This window comes from Geotrypetes seraphini, chromosome 4 (assembly GCF_902459505.1).
Source record: "Geotrypetes seraphini chromosome 4, aGeoSer1.1, whole genome shotgun sequence".
In the NCBI taxonomy this organism is placed as follows: domain Eukaryota; kingdom Metazoa; phylum Chordata; class Amphibia; order Gymnophiona; family Dermophiidae; genus Geotrypetes; species Geotrypetes seraphini.
In genome coordinates, this window is record NC_047087.1 from 173,297,944 (window position 1) to 173,316,173 (window position 18,230).

At 38.5% G+C, this 18,230-nt stretch overlaps 1 protein-coding gene across 5 annotated transcripts in view; it reads right to left on the bottom strand.

Moving 5' to 3' along the window:
* Nucleotides 1–8,530: 8,530 nt before the first annotated feature.
* The window catches only part of VAC14 (VAC14 component of PIKFYVE complex), a 419,381-nt gene continuing 409,681 nt past the window's right edge, over nt 8,531–18,230 (bottom strand). For all 5 annotated transcript variants that reach the window (XM_033943353.1, XM_033943355.1, XM_033943354.1 and 2 more), the window contains one exon: nt 8,531–10,240. In XM_033943353.1, the coding sequence (XP_033799244.1) occupies nt 10,078–10,240 (163 nt within the window). In that variant the 3' untranslated portion in view covers nt 8,531–10,077. The remainder of the gene's footprint in view (nt 10,241–18,230) is intronic.

Genomic DNA, 18,230 nt, shown 5'->3' on the forward strand with positions numbered 1-18,230 from the left:
TACATTGCTTGAGGATACAAAATTTATAGAAGAATTTAATATAAAAATGGAGGAATATTTTCAATTTAACTCCTCGGATGAGATTTCATTGGGAATTTTATGGGATGCTTTTAAAACTACCATGACAGGGTATATAATTTCATATTCGGCTTATGTTAATACTCAATCTAAAAAAGATTTTTCTGAATTGGAGGAAATGGTTAAAGAATTAGAAGCAAAATTAACAATAAAATGGGAACAAGATACATTTCAGTCCCTCTTAAAAGTTAAATACAAATATAATGAGATCTCTTATAAATGGGCCAGGAAGGAATTGTTTATTCAACAGGCTTTGTATTATGGAAACTCGAATAAAGTGGGAAGATTACTAGCTAATTATTTAAGAGCAAAAAAAAAGAAAAATAAATATTGTGGCTGTTACAGATGAAATGGGGTTACTCATTCTAAAATTGATAATATATTAAAACAGTTTTTGAAATATTATAAGACTTTGTATTCTGAGCTTTATTCAAATAAAGAACTTGATGGTTTAGAGTTTTTGAATTTAATTAAGGGTCCTAAAATTCCCGAGCATATAAAAGGATCTCTTGATGCACCTATTACATTGAAGGAGATTCAGACAGCATTGAAGTCCCTTAGAGTGTGGGCGTCAGTCGGCTCTTGATTTTGAGCTAAGTACCACACGTTCATAGCAGTACTAGTAGAAAAAATAACTGAATATTACTGTAAAGAGAATATTCGAATTAAAGCACATTTACCAATTAAACTAAACAAAATAAAATATAATGAATTAAGTGAGTAAATAAAAACAAAATAAAAATAAAAATCTAGGCTCACAGAGAAAATAAGATTATACTCGATGATGGCCCTGATAATGTTTTAACAAGCATGACCAGCTCTGGTAGTTAAACGTGGGCTCTTGAGAATTCTAGTCTTCGTCTCTGACAGTGAGCTGACAAGATTTCTTAGTTCTATTGTTGGCCTAACACGGCGTTGGAGTAGGCTAAGTTATTGGCCCTACTTTTGGCTAAGGCCCTCCCTTATATTATAGGTATGCATCAAACCGGATTCGTTGCTCATAGACATTCCTCATATAACACTAGATTGGCTCTTCACATGTTGACATTAACAAAATCCATGGAGGATCCTGCCTTCTCTGTATCTTTGGATGCGGAGAAGGCATTTGATTGTGTAGAATTGACTTTTATGTACCAAGCAATGGATTGATTTGGAGTGGGCTCTGGATTTATACAAATGATTAAAGCTTTGTATAACTCCTTTTTGGCCACATTGTATATAAATAATTCCTTTTCAGATGGTTTTCATCTGGAGAGGGGAATCAGGCAGGGATGTCTCTTATCTCCTCTGTTATTTGATATTGTATTGGAACCTTTATTATTGGCTATTCAACAAGCAGATGAGATTCAGGGTATTCCTTATGCTGGTCGGGAATACAAAGTTTCTGCATAGGCAGATGATATTTTGCTTCATTTGAGAAATCCAGAATCTACTATTCCACATTTATTGAACTTGATCGAAAGATTTGGAAAGTTTTCGGGATATAAAATAAATTGGAATAAATCAGAAGTCCTTCCGCTTAATATACATTCTCAAAAAGGATTGTTTGATCAGTTCCCTTTTCTATGGAAAGAAGAGGGTATAAAATATTTAGGAATATGGATTTACAAGTCACTGGAAGAAACAATAAAAATAAATGAAAAATATTTATTGTTAAAGGTTGCAGAAATGTGTGAGCAATGGAATCCGTTACATATATCTTGGTGGGGGAGAGTTCAAACAGTGAAAATAATGATTTTGCCTGTGGTGTGTTATCAAATGGGAATGTTACCAATTTATTTTCAAAGTTCTTTTTACAAAAAATTGAACAGTATTCTTATCAAATTTATTTGGAGGGGCAAAACTGCTAGAATAGCTTTAGTATCTTTACAAAAATCAATTGAGGAGGGAGGGGTAAATTTTCCAAATTTCTATAGGTATCATCAGGCCTATATTCTGCGTCATGATATGTACTGGATCCTACCTGATCTCATGGAACATTATCCAGAGTGGTTAATTTTGGAATGGAAAATTATGTCCCCAATGCGTTTATCTCATATATTAGACATTAAACTACCCAGTTATGCTAAGGATAATAACATTATTTTGGATACTTGGAAGACCCTGATATGCATAAATAAATTAACTGAAATTCCTATAGAACAGTCTGTGTATCAATCACTATGGCTCAACTTCATGATACAAATAGGCGGTTCAAAAATTGCATGGAAAGATTGGATGCAAGTAGGCATAAGAACATTAGAGGATGTTATTTCAAATGGAAAACTGCTTGATTTTTCACGGTTGCAACAATCTTTTGGTATCTCAAAATTTCAATTTTATAAATGGTTGCAACTGAAGCAGGCTATTCAGAAAGGGTTCCCTGAATGGCGTAATTTGAAAAATTTTTATAGCCTGCAATTCCTCTGTTTTCAGGCAGATATGCTAGGGCATCAAGCCGCCAAATGGTATAAATTAATATCTGAACTTATGAATAAGAAACCCAAAAACGCTCTTAGGGCTATTTGGAGCACTGAGATTAAGCAGTATATTTCTGCATCTCGATGGCCACGTATTTGGTCTTGGAGGATGAGGTGTACAGCATCAGCATCTATGAAACAAACTTGGTTCTTTTTGTTACATTGTTCTTTTTGGACCCCAGTTAGGTTGAATAAATTAAATTGTTCTAGATCTAATAGATGCTGGCATTGTCACCTAGACATAGGAACATTAGACCATCTATTGTTTTACTGCCCTAGAATTCTGATTTTTTTGGAAATCAGTTTGGGGACATATTAATAATATTTTAAATTCTGAGATTCATTTAACCTATTAAATAATAATTTGTGGTATTATTTTGCATATCAAAGATCCTCTAGATAAACATAAAATATGTCTCTTTTTAATTATAACAAGTATAGCTATACAATTGATTACATGAAACTGGAAAAACTGGGATCATCTCAACTTTACATTTTGGTGGGCAAGTTTATGTCTAATATATAAATATGAGAAAATGAATGCTGCTATATTAGGGAATAATGAAAACTTTAAATTAATTTGGGGCCCATTGATGTCCTTTGTAGTATCTCTATAGTTATGGTTTGTTATTAGATAATATGCACATCCAGGGAAGGTTGGAAAAATTGTTGGAAAAGTTTTGGTAGGGGGAGGTGGGGTATTAATTAGCATGAATATTTGAAAAATTTTAAGTGTTGTCTATATTGTAAAAATATTAATTTACTCTGTATTTCACTTATTGTATATGTTTTAAAAATGAATAAAGTATAGAAAACAAAGCTCAGATTTTTCAAAAAGAAGCAAAACGAATCCCCAACAATACCACCCCTCTCCTCCTCCAAACCATCCCTCCCCCAGTCCTTAATCCAAGAGACAACAAAGCAGACCAAGAGGAGATCAAATACCAAAAAAGAAAATAAAGAATAGAGAGACAACATCAACAGTTCAGGAGACTCTGGGCCAGTGCAGTCATAGTGGACGATAAGGGCTCCCACACCAGCTGGAAGCGCCTCCCTCGAACAGAGAAGTCTACAACATCTCTACGCTCCCACATCAGAAGGGTAATCAACTGAGTCCTTCAAAGTGAGATGTCAAGAGCAGCCACATCCAGCCACTTTAACATAATGCACTTCAACAAGATTAACACAATCCATTTAAGAAAAGTGCTGGCTCCCCTTTGCTGAGGGTGATGACTCAGTTTATTTATTAGAAGCCTGTGTGGAACACAGTCAAAGACTTTGCTCTCCCTCTATCCAACTCTCTGGTCACACAAAGAAATTGATCAGATTTGTCTGACAAGACCTGGGGCAGTAGAGGTTTAAGTGACTTGCCCAGTCATGAGGATCTGTAGTGGGATTTGAACCTGGTTCTCAGCCCACTGTAAGAACATTAGGTACTCCTCCATGCCAAAGACAAATCAGAATCACTAAAGGACTGAGGACATACTTGAGTTTCATGTGGAAGATGCTAGGGTCTTGCATTTTGCTCTTATTTATTTTTATTATTAATGAAAGTGTTTGCTTTTGTTTCAGAAGTTTTCAGAATTTTTGACCCACAATGCAAGCATTAATTTGCTGAAAAAACAGTAAGGTGTATATTTTCCAGTTCTTGTTACTTGTTCAGTAATACAGTGGAAGTTAAAAATAGAGTCTGTCTTACATGCAAAGCAGAATTTGAGTTTAGCTCTCCATTTACCTGCATACACCACCAATACATAAAGGGAAAACAGAATAGGTGGCATGCAGCCAAGATGGAACTGTTACAAAGCTTTCTGACAAAGAGCAGCTGTCTTATTCTGGGATTCACCTGAGTTCCCATACAGTAGAAGCCCTTCAGTTGCAACGAGTTTTCATTTAAGAAAGCTAGGAGAGGGAAAAAGATAAACTGTCAAGTTGAGAAGGATGGTCATAGGAGACTAATCATCTCCTGAAGATAACCAGATTTGCCAAACACATCCAAGCAAACACATGGAATACCCAACTATGCAAAAGAGAAAAAAACAAGGACATCTACCAGCAGGCAAAAAGATGGTTTGTTTTTGATGGGGTGCAAATTTTCTGTATCTTATTAACTTTAAAAAAGAGAACGTAAACCCCAAATTATAAAAACATGACCTAGGAGGGAGATAGTTGAGCTTACTAAATTAAACTAAACTAAAACTTAGCTTTGTATACCGGGTCTACAGCCAGAAAGGAGCTCGACTCGGTTAACAGTAATTAAAAAAAAAAGTAACAGTCAGGACGGACTTGGAGGACAGTTAATACCTAGGTGTAAGGATGTTTACATAATAATGATATATCAACGAGTGAACTAAATACTGTATTGTAGCTTTATGGATTTCCTCAGTGAAAGAAAATGTTAGATGAGAACTGATATTTCCATGCACCTCATACTGTAGTTCTTGACATGTCCATGGACAAATGGTGATAGAAGGAGTAGGTAAATATAGTGGCTCATTGGCAGTGCAAGCAGAGGAACTTGTAGTATCAAATGGATAGATCATGGGCAGTTTTCCCTCTAAAGACTGGCTGGGTGTATGCAAAATTTTTCTCATGTGAGTGACAAGTTCTAAAAAAGTTTTTTGTGTGAGCAACAAGTTCTAAAAACCAACAATTTTCCAAGATATGCAAGTATTTTTGTGAGTGACCATGTAAAATCTGTGAGCGACGCTCCTAGAATGTATGAGCGATTGATCATGTGCTCAGTTTAGAGGGCACATAGATCATGAGAGTCTGAAATTCACTGCCTCTGTGACTTGAAATGGGTATAATTTAAAAAACTATGATGATTAAGGGGCTGGAGGAGCTGACATACAGCGACAGATTAGAGAAACTGGGTCTCTTCTCTCTCGAACAGAGGAGATTGAGAGGGGACATGATCGAAACATTCAAGGTACTGAAGGGGATAGACTTAGTAGATAAGGACAGGTTGCTCACCCTCTCCAAGGTAGGGAGAACAAGAGGACACTCTCTAAAGTTGAAAGGGGATAGGTTCCGTACAAATGTAAGGAAATTCTTCTTCACCCAGAGAGTGGTAAAAAGCTGGAACGCTCTTCTAGAGGCTGTTATAGGGGAAAACACCCTCCAAGGATTCAAGACAAAGTTAGACAAGTTTCTGCTGAACAAGAACGTGCACTGGTAGGGCTAGTCTCAGTTATGGTGCTGGTCTTAGACCAGAGGGCCGCCACATGAGCGGACTGCTGGACATGATGGACCACTGGTCTGACTCAGCAGTGGCAATTCTTATGTTCTTATTTGAGATCACAATTGATCAAAGTTTGCAGTGGGACTTTAATCAGTTGGATTAGAACCACAGTGATGCTCCATGTCAGTATAGGGAGTTTGATTGCAGAACAGGCAAGTGACTTAGAGAAGTAGGCTGAGAACCAGAGATGCCAGGGTTCCTCTGAAGCTCTTTTTTGATCTTTATTAAGTCATTTCATCTTCCATTTCCTCAGGCAGAAACTTAGGAGTCACTATTCAGTGTGAATTAACCAGGTAAGAATGACTTCTACCTGGTAAATTCTCACTGACATAGCCCTGTCCTAATCTTGTAAGACTGCCTTGGCACTATCCGGTTGGTATCAGGATGGTCCGGGGTAGAGTCTGGATGGAGCTGGGAATTACCTAGGTAGTGGCAATTTGCAGTTCTTTAACCGGCTAAATACCTGGATAAAGTTAGGACATTAAAAACTCAGGATCCATACGCATACGTATAGTGGCTCTTCACTTTAGGTGTTTCATTTTCTTTTGAATTTAACACTTCTTGGGCTCGGAATGTTCATTCCAACTACAATTCTCAGTGCTTTCACAAAAGATTGTACAGATTAAGACATTGTATCAAGTTTTGGGGCAACTTAAAAATGTGGGTGTTATTTCTTTTAGATAATTTTTCAAGATAGCTTGGTATTTCAAATTTTTTTTGCATGTTAATTTTGTGGTTAATTTAACACTTTAGGGCACTAGATAATTAGCTTCATCCTAACATCTTTTTCTGATCCTTTTTTTTTTTTGCTCCTCCAAATTATTTATTCTGCTATTTTGTTAGCGAGTATTGTTAGGTATTTCTTTTAATGTGTTTTTATGAATGACACAGACTGATCAAATTTGTTTAATCACCTTCATTTTCTTTAGAAGTATGAGGGGGCCACTGAAAGGTTCTCAGCCCAACCAACAATAGGGCAGTCTCCATCGAGGGCAATACACTTAGTCCAACAATTTTGCACTTTTTTTGTTCTGTATTTTTTCCAATGGAATGAAAAAAGTGGATGGAGACTGCTCCAATATTGTTGCTTGGGCTGAGAACTTTTCAGTGGCCCCTTGTAATGCAATTTAGAATATTATTCATAGGCTTCATCACAGTAGACTAAGGGCGGGGCAGTCTGACCCACATAGAGGGAGTTGGGGTGTGTTTACAGTGGTCGCAGCCCGCATATGCACAGCCATCGGCTTTGCCACCCCCATGTTATCTTCTTGTTCTAGGGTGGAGGCCGGCAGAGCTGACAGCTGTGCACATGCAGCACACCCCCCCTAACTGCCTGGAGTGCTTCACCCTGGGTAGCCACCGAGCACGGTACATCACCGCTTCATCAAGTGTTGGCACATAAATGCTACTCTGGAGCCTCCAAAGTCTATTTTTCTTAGTAAGACAGTACTGTTTGGTTGAAATAACCATATGGACAGGCTACCTGCCCCCTAAACTTCCATATATTCCTCAGTTCTTAATTCTATTTCTGGGGAGATCAGAGAAAGAAATCCACAAAAGAGTGCAGGTAATAGTCAAAGCTTTGAGAAGCATTTCTGCATCCCCAAAATAATGGGATGTCAGAAAGATTTACCCAATACAGGTGACTGGCCATTTTATTTACATCATTAATTAATTCATTATTAAACATATGTAGTTGGTGTATAGTCCAATTACAATCCTTTTACAAATTGAAATATTCTATTGGTTACTTTGTTCCTTAGCAACAATGACTTAACTCATCATATGCTATTGTCTCACCTCTGTCAGCTATAGAAAGAAGTGGACTGAGGTCACGCTGACCCTTACTCTCTATTGCAAATATGTTTTTATAAACAGATGTGTAAATCATCTAAATAACTACTGGGAGAAAAATATGTTTTTATAAACAAATTTATTAGTGTGACTTTTAGCTCATTTGCAAGGCCTGTTATGTTATGGCTCCATCTTGTTCCAGACATTAAACCATAATATTTTTTTCTATGAAGGAAAAATTAGTACACTGCAAATTCTGTTGTTTATACTTTGCTGTGTGTGAAGGATTTTTATTATTCAGCTATAATATTAGTGTCGTTCAGAGCTCTAACTAAAAGTGTATCTAATATATATTGGTTATGAGGACTATATTAGTTATGCCCCCCTTATATTCTGCACAATACAATTATCACTATCAGTATCAGCAGATGCAAATGTGATATTGAATCCTGAATTTCAGCATTCCCTTCTTTTCTAGTACCAGCACCCCATACACTCTGCAGTAATTAATGCCACACACTTAGCTAATGTACTTCAGTCCATACCTGCAGCATCTGCCACTATGTTATTAGTGAGACTCACAGATAGCTCTCTGATGTTCATGGAGTAGCAGCCTAGTGGTTAGTGCAGTGGCACGAGAACCTGGGTTTGATTCCCACTGCAGCTCCTTGTGACTTTGGCAAGTCCCTTAAATCATGTAAACCACTTTGACTTTAACCACAGAAAAGCAGTATATCAAGTCCTATTCTCTTTCTTGTCCTGCACCATCCCTGTCACTTTAGCCCAAGGTATCCATTTCAATCCCGCTTCTAGGAAAGCAACAAGAACCTACTATAATGAAATTCATTTTGATCATGCTTGAATCCTTACCTCCAGAGGTTGAAGGCCAGGGCTCTACCCCATATTGCACTGGGAAGGAAAGATCATATCTTCTCAGCAGTAAAAAAAAAATAGCCTGATGTAACTGCAGGTTTTATTGGAGCTTGATCCTTACACATTTATTACAAATACAAATCTTTCTGTATTGCAATCAAAAGTACTTAAACATTGAATTTCTTTATTCTTACTATACACAAAGGCCATTGACAAAGAAAGCAGGGTTGTTTTAATATGAGAGGCAGTTACAGTGGGCAACTAAATGGCATAGTGAAAACAAATGTATAAAATGGATAAAACTAGAATCACAGAGATAAGGAATAGATCAGCATAGGAGTTATGTTGAATCCAGGCAAATAATAATAAAAAAGGCTAGGACTTCTTCTCCACATCCATTTTCTTAAGGGAATCATTTTTGGGCAAAGCGGGTGGGTGGGGGACCATAGTGATAACACATAAATTGAAAAAGCAAGTACACATACTACCTAAATCTATAAATGTTTCACTGGTGTAGTTAATGAAACCATGTTGTTTTGTAATCTCTCTTAATTTTTCATATCCTCAGCAACCAGTAGCATTGGACCAATAAAACCATGGGATTTCTTGGGCTGCTGTAGATGGAAGTCCATGATACACAGGGCCAAATCTATCTCTTGACTATGCCTAGGTGCAGGAACATGGGGGAAGTGGTTTCCAGCTGAAGCATTGGAATCTGTGTCCCTTTGAAGCCATGGGATTAAGGAGAAAAATTCCCTGGAGATGTTATTCAGTCAACAGCCATCTTCTTCCAGGCAACCATTTCTTCCCTCAGAAGACACAGTGTCCTCTGGGCAGGGAGTATCTTTCTTGCCTAATGAGAAAGCTGACTCTGACAGTACAGTCTGTCTCTATGTCTCCCTCTAAGTATTTATGAGATTGAAAAAAAAATGTTCAAGCCTCTTTCTAAAAAAAAAAAAAAAAAAAAAAAAAAGGTTTTCTGGCGTTAGTTTAGCAGCAGCATGGTACACCATAGTTTGTTTTCTGGGCTTGATGTCTGTTCCCTGGGCTGCAGAGGATGAATTCAGAGTTCCTAGATGAATTTCTTAGACTTCACTCAATGCTGACACCTACTGGCTGGACTTGGAAGAGCACATGCACAGGTTCCATAAAGAGAAGCACTCTATGGCACTCGGCTAAGGATTGTCACTGCAATAGCTGTGGCTACAATGCGTTATAAAATAGTGGTTTAGACCTTGGGTATTTGCAAAGGATGGTTCATAACACCAGGAGATGTCACTGTGGGTGGAATCAGGAAATCACATATTTTCCTCAACTGAACATACTTCTTTTAAATACTGGAGAAAACACGTATGCATGTACAGAGTGTCCATAAAGATTTATTGGAACTTATAAATTCTCTTCTTGCTTTCCAAAAGTAAAAGTTGCCAAATAAAATATAACGCTTTAATTAAAAAAAAAAAACCCCCAAATGATTATGACACAAATGGGACACCTCAATGGCTACTCCTTATATAGTTCCATCACAGTGCTCTTCAATACAGACAAGCATCCCAGAATTCCTAGTGGACAAATGCTGTACCAGCAAGTACTGCTGCTGCTGTTTACACTTGTGAATGTTTCTTTCCCTCAAAGGCCAATCTTCTTCTCCAGGTGGTCCCCTCGGTTGGCTCGTTGATGCCTTACTTCCAGGTGCTTGTTTTGTACCTTCTCAAAATGCTGCAAGAGCTCCAGGTAGTCAACATTAGCAGACTCTGCTTTCTTTGACCCTGCAGGCATGTTTGAATTGTGCCTGGAAAGGGAAAAAAAAAAATAATTATGGCATTGATAAATAGACATATAGAATGATTTGGCAGCTGTTAATGTTTTGTAAAGTTCTGAGATAGTGTTGTGTGTAGTGGGGCAAAATAATCCACCTTTTCTCTAACAGTGTGACACTGAAGGAGTTTTAGGATAGTCTTTGATAACTTTATGATTGCCACTATAAATCCTTATAACCATACAAGACAGTTTGACTCATCACTAGTCATCATATCTAGATGTCTCTGGACAAAAAAAAAAAAAATCATTTAAGTCAAGCAGGTGTCAACAACAACAAAAAAAAGATTAAACCTTCATTCCAGAAATTTCAGTAGCTATTTTGGAAATCCAAACATAAAAATAATATCTGTTTTTGTTACATTTTTCCACATAGTCATTCCCTTCTTTAGGGTTGTTTCATGGTGAGTTTGGGGTATTTATAAAAGTATTTGAATTAGTATTCAAGTATAGAGGACCTTCTGTGGGAGGGCATGCTCTGTCTCTTCCTCATCTCAGGACTGGAATTGATCAGTGGTAGGATATTTAATGTAGACATCGTTTAAAAAAATGTAGAAAAAAGTGGCACCTTTATCATATCTACAGAGGCACCTTAGAATGCCTAAGGTTGAAGAAGGCGTGGTTGGTGCTTAAAACAACCTTATGCTTTCTATGGCACCTTCTTAGATGCGATTCTCGTCAAAGATAGGTGCTGGAAATGTAGGCCTCTAAAACCCTGGCCTACATTTCTGGTGCCTGCATTTGACGAAATTTACGATTCTGTAAGTGACGCTTTTGCATGCTGTTTTTTAGGCGGCTGTTGATAATGGTGACATTTACAGAATCCAGCCCCATGTGACTACAGAGCTGGTCCAAAGGTATCCAACACTCTAATTGAACCTTCAGACATATATCCTCCTTAACTATCCACCCCCTCATGGTATACAGCATCTCTCCCCTTCCCTATTCAATCCCCACTCCGTACTGTCCAGCATCTCCCATTTTCTTTTTCTTGTCGCATCTGCAGCAGCAACAGCATGCCAGTCATCTTGCCAACAAAACATTTGTCATATTCTGTGAGTTGCCTTGAAATTCTGTGCATGCTCAAGGCCTGCTGGAACTCAGCCTCTTCTGAAACAGGAAATTTGGAGGGAGCAGGACTTATTGAGTTTTGAGCATATGCAGACTGAATTGCCCTCTCATTTAAATTTCTGTGCTAGAATATTTGCATTGTACCAAGATATTTTCAAGTCACAAGGCAGGGGAACCACTGCCAGAGAAACATTTTTGTTTAATATCTAGGCAGCTAAATTTCATAGTTTTTCAATGAGACAGTTATCATCACTAAATAACAACAGTGATAGATAATAATCTTTAATCACAGAACATTCAAATAAAATGTGTTCAATTGAGCCTTTATCCTTCAGACAGGACCAACATAGATTTGATTTAGAATGATCAATTTTGTGAATTTTCATGGACGTCCTTATGGTTCTATAAGATTGAATTATGGATGCCGATTTAGAACATTAAAGTCTTTTACATCACCAGGAAGCCCACTGCTCATTTATTAGTTGTAGTTTTATTTTATTTGACCAGATATCTCTCAGCTCTTTCAATTTTGCATCACAATTCAGAATTGAATTAAAACTTTATATCACATAGAGGCCTCATCGCCATTTGCTTTTATCTGTATTGTTAACATTAATACAGTAGATTCTTTTTTTCTGAACTCCACCTATTCTATGGTTAAAGACTACTGGAAACAAGTCTGGTCCTATATACAGAAAATATTAGAATTATCTTCGTTAACATATGCAGGAGTAATATTTAACATAAACCTGGAGATCATGAACTTGTAAGACAATGATCTTCAACTATTACACATTTTGACTGCTCTTATAATACAGTTCATATTGAAAAAATTGAACAATACTCATCTACTTAATATTCATTTCTGATGGAATACAGTTCTACTTATTTTCAAGTACGAGATAAACATTGCTGAAATTAATGAGACTTATAAAAATAGATTTGAGTATGGGCACAACTGGAAGATTATCTAGACAAAGATGATACAAATGGTTAAATGGAATTCCCTTGATAACTGATGCAACTTTCTGTAGTTAAATAATTTTGTTCATTGTATCTGATAGGGAGAACCTTTTCTTTTCATTTTGTTATATTGCTCATCTCCTAATAGAAGATGTTGTTGTTAGACTTATATTATTGATATACTGCATTTTCCACTACATTGCAACTAAAGCATTGTTCTTGTGAATTTTTACATAACTGAGAAACTTACGGCCTCTTTTACAAAGCCACGCGGCAACAGCCCTGAAGCCCCTTAAATCTCTATGGGATTCGGGGTCACTAGCGCGGCTTTGTAAAAGAGACTGTTAGTAAAGATATTGAACTAAAAAAATAAATAAATAACAGTGGCAGAATAAAAAAAAATCACAGGCACTGGGACCAGCAATTGCGTAGGCTGTCAGAACTTTTTTCCCTTCTAATTGCAGCTGCCAGACAAAAGCTGCTGCTTGTCTCTTGCAAAAGAACTGAGAATTTTCATTTTCTGGTTGAAGCATGCAATATGAATTAATGACACTTTGAAGTTAAATCTGTTCCATGACAATTTAGTGGCAACTCAAGTTTTAAGGTTAGAAAAAAAAAGTCAGGGCTATGGTTATAATGTGGTAATTATAAAGAGTGTGCAGCATACTTGCCTTCACTACACAAATGCCTTATAACAGGTTTGTCCAATCTTTTTCTATTGGGGGGCCACATTCTATATTTTGTAACATTTAGAGGGCCACGTATTTTGCCACATGTTTTGTCTAATCATGCCAAATTATGACAGTGCTTTGTTCCTCCCCAGCAACTAAACTGATAAAGGGAATGGAAAATCTCTCATATACCGACAGATTAAAGCAGCTAGGACTTTTCTCCCTGGAAAAGCGGAGACTTAGAGGAGACATGATAGAACCTTCAAGATCCTGAAGGGCATAGAAAAAGTAGACAGGGACAGATTTTTCAAATTATGGGGCAACACAAGTACAAGGGGGCACTCGGCGAAATTGAAAGGGGACAGGTTTAGAACAAACGCTAGGAAGTTCTTTTTCACTCAGAGGGTGGTGGATACATGGAACGCACTTCCGGAGGCTGTGGTAGACAGGAACACATTAAATGGTTTCAAAGAAGGTTTGGATAGATTCTTAGAAGAAAAATGGATTGAAGGGTATAGATAGATATAGACCACTACTCAGGCAATGGGCTTGAAGGGCCGCCGCGGGAGCGGACTGCTGAGCAGGATGGACCTATGGTCTGCCTCAGCGGAGGCAACTTCTTATGTTCTTCACCCCATCTCTCTTTCATGTACCTCCTTCCCCCAGCCTCTCACCTGGCTGACTTCAGCTCCATTAAAGTCACACAACTCTGGCTTCACCGCTGTGACTCTGGCTCTCTTCAAGCTTGAACCGCACATTGAAGGAAGTTTGGGCGCTCTTATTATTTCCAGTCTCGCAAGACTTGAGACCGCGTGGCCAACCCAAACTTCCTGTACTGCTTGGCTCAAGCTTGTAGAGAGATAGAGTCACTGCAGGGAAGCCAGAATTGTGCTGAAATCAGTCAGGTCTGGGTCGGATAGTGGCACACGGTACACCAGATTCTGGCCCGTGGGCCTAGGCTGGACAAACCTACCTTGTCACAGGGTCTGATATTCAAAAGGGGTACCTGGACAGGAAAGGATACTGCCCAATTAAACGCCACTGAGCTGACCGTCTGCCACATTCAGAGGCACTTAACTAAGGAGTGCTACTGAATATTGGCTATAACTGGGGGATAGAACTAGGATAGTCCTAAAAATTATGTGGGCGCTGACAATATTCAGCGCAGGTGCCTTCTTAGCTATTTCTGGCCATGAATCCAAAGCTCTGCCCGGTACTGTACTTATGTTCCAACTACTGAAGTTTACATCAAAGCTCACTCCAGCCCATCTACACCATCCTTGCCATCAAAGCCCTCTCTAGCCCATCCTCAACCAAATAGCCATGTACAGACACAGACCGGGCAAGTCTGCCCAGTACTGGCCTTAGTTCTTCAATTTTTACTATTATTTTCTGATTCTAGATCCTCTGTGTTCATCCCATGCTTTTTTGAACTCTGTCACCGTTTTCCTCTCCACCACCTCTCTCGGGAGCGTATCCCAGCCATCCACCGCCCTCTCCGTAAAGAAGAATTTCCTTACATTGCTCTTAATTCTACCTCAAATTATGTTCTCTGGAAAATATTTTGTTCTACGTTAATACCTTAAGAGCAGAGCTGCATCCATAGTCAGAGGCCTTGTCCACCTATGGGATGGGATACAGATGCAACATGGACTGGGCCACTCAAATTGGGTGTCTGGATCACATCTCTGATATTCTGGTGCATGGGAAAAAAATTAAAAAGATCTTCCAAATCCCCTGAAGCAGGGGATCAACAACCAGGGTAGCCTTCTTAGGCTGACTCGAACCACAAGACTGCTGCAACCTGATCAATGAGTTCCTGGAGCTCTTCGTGGTGGAAAATATGGACCGCAGATGAGTCCTCTCCCAGTGGTAATTCCAAAACCTAGACCTTTGACTTTCCAGCCCCCTCCAGCTCTAGGAGGTCCAAGCCAGCCCAATCCCTGTCCTCTGCTAAACCTTCCTCCTCCAAAGAGAAATGTTGGTGCTTCGGAGGAGAAGGGGGAGGTTGGAAAGTCAAGGCCAAGGTAGCAGGAGCCCCCACAGAACCACTGGGCCCAGCAGAATCCAATATGGGGCCACCACCAGCCTGCTGCATACAAAAAGCTTTATACATTGTAACTACAAAGACGCCCCCTCCCCCACTGAGATATTCACTGCAGGGTTGGAAGTCTGGTCTGGTGTAGCAACTGCAGAAGACTCCAGTGTGAGGGGCTGAGCTGAAGCTGCAGAGTGCAAAGCTGATGACAAAATGGTAGTGGAGCCCATTCATTTTAATTAATCTTACTTAATTGCATCTCTTCTGTATCTTTACTGTAAACCGCTTTGAACCTCACGGTATAGCGATATACAAGAAATAAAATTATTATAAAATTATTATTATTAAAAGTACAACCACTGTTAACACAGGGGAAGCAACTACTGTGGTGGTAAGGGATTCCCCGCTGAGAGGGGAACCACCCAAAAGTCTCTAACGCTGATTTCAGCCTTCTGGACGCATTCAGGTCCTGCAAACAAAACTTGCAGGAATCAGGCACGTCAACTCCCCAGCAGAAACATGATGCATACCTCTTCAATTATTCGCCGCTTATAGCATGGAATACCGGCAGACTACAGCAACCATGAGAAAGCCAACTCAACAGTAAAGAAACTGCCCACAACAGAACCCAGGGATCCAAAACAGCCAAAAGAAAATGCCAAAGGTAAAGAACCTTAGAAAGAGCACTTTTTTTTTAATTTTTAACAATAGGAACCAAGATATGAGCAGATTCCACTGGCTCTCTAAGCTGCTGTCAGGGAGTAAAATAATCTTGAGGTGGGGGAGTAGGGAGATGGACTCAAGTTTAGCACTTCCCAAAGCCAAGGAGACTCTCGTGGGCCCCCACCTCAGTTCAGGAAAAACCCTGAATTAGCACTGAACAACTATTTTATCAAAGAACTGAAATTTTGCTTTCTTCTTTTTTTTTATTTTAAAGACCAGACCAAGGTCTGCACAGACTTACAACTTCTGCCTGCTGGAGACTGACAAGACACTGTCTCTAGGAGGACTGGACAGTCCAGCTATACTTAGCCTAAAAGTCATCAGTTCCTAGACTCTACCGCCTAGTAGAAGTGCATAAACCCATTTGTCTGGCTAGACTGGAGGGACAATATAGAATTATTTTTTTTTTTGCCTTTATGTGTTGGATTATTGATCAAGTGACCCCCATCTTTGAAAGGTGATGATGTGAGAAATCAACTTGCATGCCTGGAAGAACCTTGGATCTTTCACTTGAACACTGCTGAACCTGTTGGCTTAAATGTTCATCTGGGGCTTTAGAATACACAATTTGGTTTATACAGCAGAAATGTTTGGATTTATTGTTCAATGAAGCACAATAAAGTTAATTGAAGGGGGAGGGCTCAGCACTGAATGTTTTAGCTCAGCACTGAATGCTGCATTCATTACCTATGGGTCAGGGCATCTTTTTGAAGTAAGGCAAAAAGCAAGTTGTTATAAAATATTTTTTTGTACTAAATATGCAGATTTACTAAATAGAATAGCTGTTTTTAGAGTTGGTCTTGATGCTTCGCTAATACAAATAATAAAAATGCTGGCCTTTGTCAGACGTTTTTGAATTTGACCACTGTGCAGTGGAACTGATAAGTTGTTTTTGTTAGTTCTTTCAGTTTGATTGCAATTTGAAAGATTTTATTTTCACTGATTAAGACAATTTGAGTACTTGGAAGATTTTTAAGCTTATGATTGAAACACTAGTGAGCAGAGTCATGATTGTGCTTAGTCAAGGTACTGAGACATTTTCTTTCCATTAAAAACCAATATCTAGAGTTTACTGATATCTTGCATATAGATTTGGTTGGAGTATTGGGGGGGGGGTTTGTGTTTTTTGTTGTGATGATATCCATGCCTTCAAAAGAAATTCCTTGTTTATAGTATGGGCAAAATAAGCAAGAAAAGCAGTTTGTCTGACTAAAACTGCACATGCGAGTGGTAATTTTTTTTTAACAGGGTGCTTGTGTGAAATGTTCAAAAAGGTGCTTATTTTAAGACTGTTTTACAAAGGTATATCAATACAACTGTGCTTTTATAGTAAACGTTTTAAGGTGCAAATCCTCCAGTTATAGCATTGAGAGGACATAAAGTTCCAATATCCCTCGACAATATCACCTTTTCAGAATGTTTAGATCCTCAAAAACGCCGCTCTGTGTTCAAAAGCTTTTTATTACACAGAGCTTTATGTGTTCTGTCGTCATAGGATTCTTATCTATTTATTTTTATTCAATATTTCGTTAGGTTAAATGTAGCTTTAGCCATACTAATAAATTTCATAAATATTAATAAGTTCTTGCTAGTACTTAGCTTTCTGTGGTCAGAATCAGGGACAAATTATCACCAACATGTTTCGCATAACCATGCTTTTTCAAGGCGAAGTCCTTAAAAATATTGTCGCCATCCTCTTAGACTGCCTTATCATAGGCACAAATTTATCACCTGCTCCAAAGAAGGTGCATGTGCACAGTTATTTTATGCAATATATTCTTACACTACAATTCTACCCCAGCCTAGGGTTACCAGATTTTACGCCCATGCCATGCCCCAGCCCCGCCCCTAGCCCCACCCCTTCTGCCTGCTTGTCTCGGTTGGGAGAACAAAATGCCAGGTTTTGAAAAGCTGTCTGGGTAAATCCAGATGTCTGTTAACCCTACCCCAGCCCCGAGCACATCAGCAATCACTCAAACATTCCAGGAGCGTCACAGATCTTAGATTGTCGCTCACAAAAATATCTGCAAATCTGGAAAATTGTTGGTTTTTAGAACTTATTGGTCATACACACAAAAAATAATTTTAGAACTTGTCACTCACAGAAGAAAATATCTGTATGCACCCAACCAATCCTTAGAGGGGGCATTGCCCCAGCCCCAGCCAATTACCATACACCCTTGGGAATATTTATGCATGATCTTTTCAGTGCACATGTATTCCACCATGCTATATTAAAAGAGCCTTTTTGGCATATAAAACATGCTGTATACTTATACGTGGAAACTGCTTTATAAAATTATCCTCATTGTGTCCCTGATAGCATAAGAAATTTATTTTCTACATAGCAGTTTATCCACTTAAAGTTAGAAAAAACCCTGAAACCATATTCCATTTCAACCAAAACTTTGGCTCTCTCTAAATTATAATTTGAATTATGGAAGCTATGATTATAATGTTGAATAAACAATTGTTCTATGCACAAGGAGCCTGATTCT